This window comes from Camarhynchus parvulus, chromosome 3 (genome assembly GCF_901933205.1).
Source record: "Camarhynchus parvulus chromosome 3, STF_HiC, whole genome shotgun sequence".
Taxonomy (NCBI): domain Eukaryota; kingdom Metazoa; phylum Chordata; class Aves; order Passeriformes; family Thraupidae; genus Camarhynchus; species Camarhynchus parvulus.
In genome coordinates, this window is record NC_044573.1 from 18,523,205 (window position 1) to 18,529,204 (window position 6,000).

General features: G+C 36.2%; 1 protein-coding gene across 6 annotated transcripts in view; it reads left to right on the plus strand.

The window, feature by feature from the left end:
* Nucleotides 1-5,790, plus strand: part of EPRS1 (glutamyl-prolyl-tRNA synthetase 1) — a 37,588-nt gene extending 31,798 nt beyond the window's left edge. For all 6 annotated transcript variants that reach the window (XM_030944621.1, XM_030944623.1, XM_030944625.1 and 3 more), the window contains 4 exons: nucleotides 1,083-1,243; nucleotides 2,701-2,779; nucleotides 5,059-5,123; nucleotides 5,415-5,790. In XM_030944621.1, the coding sequence (XP_030800481.1) occupies nucleotides 1,083-1,243; nucleotides 2,701-2,779; nucleotides 5,059-5,123; nucleotides 5,415-5,565 (456 nt within the window). In that variant the 3' untranslated portion in view covers nucleotides 5,566-5,790. The remainder of the gene's footprint in view (nucleotides 1-1,082; nucleotides 1,244-2,700; nucleotides 2,780-5,058; nucleotides 5,124-5,414) is intronic.
* The last annotated feature ends 210 nt before the right edge of the window (nucleotides 5,791-6,000 follow it).

The following is a 6,000-nucleotide window of genomic DNA, read 5'->3' on the forward strand; positions in this document are numbered from 1 at the left end:
GAATTGTTTGTTAATAACAGTTTTGAGTAGCTTTTTATATAGTACGTGTAGTAGTAGATAGTTCGTTGATCAGATGGATTTTACTGTATTATTCACCTTTTTAGCATAATTAAGGTAGTGGGGGCAGAGGGAGTATAGGGAATCACTTGGAAGCTGTGAACCTGAGGAGATTCCAGAGTACACAATGCATAGAAAGCTTGGTACGGGTTTTGATTCTCCTGTTCATCTCTTGAACACTGTGGAATGGTTTTAGCTTATAAACCTACTGATTCAATTTCCTTGAGGGAGGGGGGGAACAATCCTCCAAAACATATTTTTATTCACTCTTTTCATTTCCTGTGAAAGAATGTGTACACTCTGGGATACATGTTGGGATGTAGAGAAAATCAGTTACACGGTAGACTCTTAACTGACTCTTTTCAGTAACATGGAAAATCTTTTTGTCTGATGGTGTATGGAGGATGAGAAATTACCTCTCACCACCAAATTTTATAAACTTTGATATGATAAACTTTGATAAACTCTGAATTACTTGAAATCACTTGCTTTGCTAAAACAATTAGCTGTTTGTAGTCAAATATTCAATGCAATTAATGTTGATATTAGGGCTGTAATTAACAGAACTTTTGCTGTTTGCTGTTAAAACAATAGCTGTTGAATGCTATTGAAAGTATTCTTTGAAAACAGAATTAAATGTGTTATTGGGTGAACTAGGACATTATAATTGCTGTGGAAGTCTTAATTGTTCAGACTTTAAAAATCTGATTTGCAGTATGTGGGATAACTTAGTGGAGTTTCAGCAGCGCTTCAGTATTACTTGCATCCTGGCACTGATGCATTCTCCAAGCTAGTGAAGCAGGGTAGAATGCACAAGTGAAGAGAATGTGGGTGGGAAAGACAAAAATGCATTGAAGCTTTGGAATATATCATGATTTTTTTTTTCCAAAGAAACTTAAATGTATCGAGTGAGTCTATATTAAGACTGGACTTTAAAACAAACAAAAAGCCACAGAGAGAGACAGAAAATGAACTATTGTGAGAATTACTTCTTCATCCTAACTACTAATTTTTTTTCCACGAAGGGTGTCCCAGTCAGGGTTGAAGTGGGACCACGAGACATGAAGAGCCAACAGTTTGTAGCTGTTAGAAGAGACATAGGGCAGAAGCTGACATTGTCTGAACATGAAGCAGAAGAGAAACTTAAACAGATCTTGGAGGAGATCCATGCAAACCTTTACAGCAGGTAAACTAAGAGTTACAGTAAATGGCTCTGCTAATCACAGGTGCCCTTCATTTGTCAGAAGAACTTCTCACATTAATGGTTTATCTGTGGAGAAGGACAGGTTAGGCTCATCTTCCTGTTTGTGTTGTATAATTTTCTGCCTCTTGAACTCCTTCACATTCAGCAATAGGAGCTGCCTGTTGTTCTTAAGAAACAGAAAGTAAACGGTTGTGAACTTACTTTAAAAAATACATCCATGAATTCACGTGTATTATTAATAATTAGGTACACCATAAACACACCATAAATAGGTGTGACCCACTGGTCATTATGTGACCAGTGACCTTAACACTGCCCAAGGGCAGCAGAGCTGGTGAAGGGTGTAGAGCACAAATCCTGTGAGGAGTGGCTGAGGGAGTAGAGGGCTGTTTCTTCTGGAGAAAAGGAAGCTCAGGGGGGACCTTATCGCTCTCTACAACTACCTGGAAGGAGGGTGTAGTCAGGTGAGAGTTGGTCTTTTCTTCCAGGTAACATGTGACAGAATAAGAGGAAATGATCTCAGGTTGAGCCAGGGGAGGTTTAGATTGGGCATTGGAAAAAATTTATTTACTGCAACCGTGGTCAAGCATTGAAACAGGCTGCCCAGCGCAGTCATGGAATACTCATCCATGGAAGTGTTCAGAAAACATATAAATGTGCTGATGGACATGGTTTAGTGGTGGGCCTGGCAGTGTTGACTTAGTGGATGGACTCAATGATCTTAGAGGTCTTTTCCAGCCTAAATAATTCCATGATCCTATGTACAGGACTCATTTGTGAAAGATGCTTTTGGTGCAGAATTTTGAAAGACATAAAGCTGTCCAAATAACTTCAGTAGCTGAAATTCTGTGTCCAGAAGTGTATTTTAAGACCCTATTAACCTTCGTAGGATTGCTTTCTTGTAAGCAATCAAGTACTTTTGAAACTGTTTTTTGCCCTTATTGCAAATGCCAAAGTCCCTCACAGGTCTGTCACTGCAGATTGTTGCTTGTAAGTCCACTGAGAAGAACAGGGTGTTGACATGGCACTGTGGCAGATGAGCTTTTCTGTTTCCTTCTCTGGTGATAAAAATTGTTTACAGGCAGAAAATTTTTACCTACTTCAAAAGCATCTTGTGATTTAGATTTAGAAGATAATTTTAAAAGCAAAATATACATCTATAGTATTTATTTCTGTCTGCTTCAGGTCAGTGTTTAACTGATGGGCACAACAGTGTGAATGAGCACAGTGAAATGTGCAGCAACCCATCAGTAATTAATCAAAATTTTACCTCCTTGAGGATCAGTAGTAGAAAGACATAACCTGATTGGGAAAAGTCTAATGAATATATAGCTCTTTTTGTTATCTTTTGTTTTCACTGGCTCTGAAAACTCAGCTCATTGGGCCAGTGAGTTTTTGTGAATAAATCTGCCCTGACTGAATTTTTTTCCTTTTCTTAGAGCGTCCGAGGACCTAAAAAGTCATATGGTGGTGGCCAGTAATATGGAGGACTTTCAAAAAGAGCTTGATTCAGGAAAGGTAAGGGAATTTACCGCTTCTATTCTTATGCTTCACACCCTTTTTATTCATTAAAAATAATGGTTTTATCAGAGTATGCTTGTAAGAGAGAGTAATGTAAACATTTCATTCAGGTTACAATAACTTCACTGTCATTATTCTAATGCAGTGACAAAACACTTACTAAGTCTCGTATGAGGGTCGAGTAAGAGTTTAAAGTACAGGCTATTTACATCAAGGAAGTTTTACCTTTATGACCTGAGTAGAAGCCATTTAGTTCATTAAGAATTACCAAGTCAGTAACCTCCTTGGATTTATAGTAAAAAATAAGTCATCACGTGGATGAGTGAGCTCTACTGATCTAAACATCTGTGAAAAGGTATTGAGGTTTAGATGAGAGATTAAGTCTTCAGCGCAGAATTGAGCTGCTGTTTCTTTTACAAAGAACTTATGAGAGAAATTTTTAACCCTGAAATTCTGTCACAGATCAGGTTGGGAAATTGTTTATGTGTTTGGATTAGTGTGTTCAAGAGGTAGGATCCCCAACATTAGTTAATAAGGTTGTGTATTTTATAGGGAGAGATCAGGGGGTTGTGTACGAATTAGATCCACTCTGAAAATTTCAGAATTCCTGATGAAAAATGTGCAAGTGCCAAGAATCTATAAATACTCTGTTAAACTTCAAAAATAATTTTAAGTTATTTCTGGTTAGGCTTGACCTTCCATTATACTATTTTCTTGTATTTCTATTGCACTTAAATTCAATTTAGAACAAAATTTAAAGGAATAATGATGAACTTCAGAGGAGGGACTGATTTAGCAATGTCCAGCACTCACTGTTGTATGCAGCTAGATTCTAGATATGACAAAGAGAATTAAGCTGTTTTTATAATGCTTAGAATTCTAATGTAATCTAAATGTAGTTAAGCTTGGAAATGTGAACAAGTAATTTTATATTCCATATTGGACACTTCTACTGTTCTGGTACTTAGGTTATATGAATTTATTATGAGCTGTGTATTTGAATTGAAAAAAAAATTGAAAAAATCTGCCATTTGGTGTTTGTTCCACTCTCTACCTATTTTTGTTGTATTAACATAATGTTATAGCATCTGTATTCTCAATTACTTGGAATTGCACTCTATTAGCACTGACTACTGTTTAAGATGAAAATTTTTAAGATTAAATAAGTGTTCCTGTTTAATTCCTGCTGCTGTTTTTCCCTTAATGGAATTGCAGACTCTTAGCTCTTTAAAAATGTGGACTGTTTTTCATTTCACTAACAAAAGATTAATGCAAGAACAGTGTAGTAGAGTGGTAATAGTTCATTTTTTCAGTTGCAAGAGAGTGAAGCTATAAAGTGAAGTCTGCTAAAGGTGTGTTCCAGTTAATGACAAATTGAGAATTTTGCAGTAAGAATGTAAATTACATGAAGGAAAGATGCATTGAGTAAACCTTATTCACAGTTTGGATGGAATTAAAATGAATGAAGGCTGAATTTAGTAGCTGAGGTGGCGCTCAGCTATCAGCATTTCATGAGTGTTCAAATGTTTGTAGGGGGTGTCTTTTTAACAGTAATGCTACCTCTAGGTAGCAAACTGAATTTTCTATGTGGAAGTCCATTAAAAATAAAAAAAAAATCAGTAAAATTGAATATGAAACTAGGGGCAAGAGATCTGCTGCAATAGCTAAGAGCAGTACAGAGAGGAGTGCATGACATTATCATTTCACCCTTACTCTCTCAATTTTCTTCAGTTAAGCTAAGTGAAGGAAAGATCGGGAAGCTGCACACCCACTCCCATGCCCCCCCAGAGAAATGTGCTGTTGGCAGTTCTGTTTTCTTAAAATAATGATGTATGCTCAGAAAAAATGAAAATTCATAGTAATGGAATTAAAATGGGAAGTTTTTTAGGGCACTGTCTTACAGTGTATAAGGTGAGCATTTGCTCAGTAGTTTGAAAATTTTAAACTTTTCCTGAAAAACAGAACATTTGATAAAAAAAGAATGTTTATACTTTGCACAGAAGAAATATGTATTTAGTTATAAAAAAAAAATTAAATTTAAATGGTGCTTTGGGTTTGTGTAGGATTTTCCGTACTGCACTGTGGAGGGATGACTGTGCTTATCTATTGCTCTGATGAAGAAGAACTATTAAAATTCAGTTATAAAATTGGAACTTTTCCCAGTTTGGGATCTATGTGTGAGATCTGAAGGTTTAGGAATCTTCCAAAGACGAAGATGATTTTTCTGTATGTATAACTGTTGGGTTTTTCTCTCTCCCCTCCTCTCCTCCCTTCAGATTGTACAAATCCCTTTCTGTGGGGAAATTGAGTGTGAGGATTGGATCAAGAAGACCACTGCCAGGTAAAATATAACTGAGCTGGAGGGTATATACCAAGATCAAAATCAAAATGGTTTGAATACAAAACAGGAATGCAAGATGCCTTTGGGTATAACACTTAAGTACAGACTCCTGCTGTCCTACATAATTCAATATATTTACTTCCTTAGCTCTGGAACTTTGAGAATAATTAATGCGGTTTTAAGATTTATGTTTAAATCACTTATGTAAAAAACCACTTTATTGCACTTTTATTTTTTAATAGAAATATTTATTTATGAATATATTTATTTATTAATATTATTTTATTTCAGGGATCAAGATCTTGAGCCCGGTGCTCCATCCATGGGAGCAAAAAGTCTCTGCATACCTTTCCAGCCACTCCATGAACTCCAGCCTGGAGCAAGATGTGTGTGTGGCAAAAACCCTGCCAAGTTCTACACCCTCTTTGGTCGTAGTTACTAAATCACTAGTGAAAGAACCTTCTCCTTTATCTGTGAATTGAACTTTTTTTAACAAGACTGAAATAGCCCCTTAAACTTCAATCAGTTTTGTGACCTTTTTAAATAATTCAAAGACAAAGCCATAAACCATAACCTGGCTCCCCAATGGTCAATCTTAGGCTAGCAGTAATTCACAGACTTTTCTGTAAACATCTCCAATAAAATAAAGATGTATTGTGAGCTGTAACATGCTGTGGTGGGTTTTTTCTGTGTTGCTTAGTAGGGAGGAATAGGTATCCTTTGTTCATGTCTTTTTTTCTGGTTTGGTGTATGTATTTCCTTGTACATTGAGAAAATACTTGAAAGGTTGGAGAGAATGTCATAAAAACTACAGTACACTTCAGTGTGCTGACATCTACTTTCTAGATAAAGCATCTGCTTTTTATTTTGCCTTCAA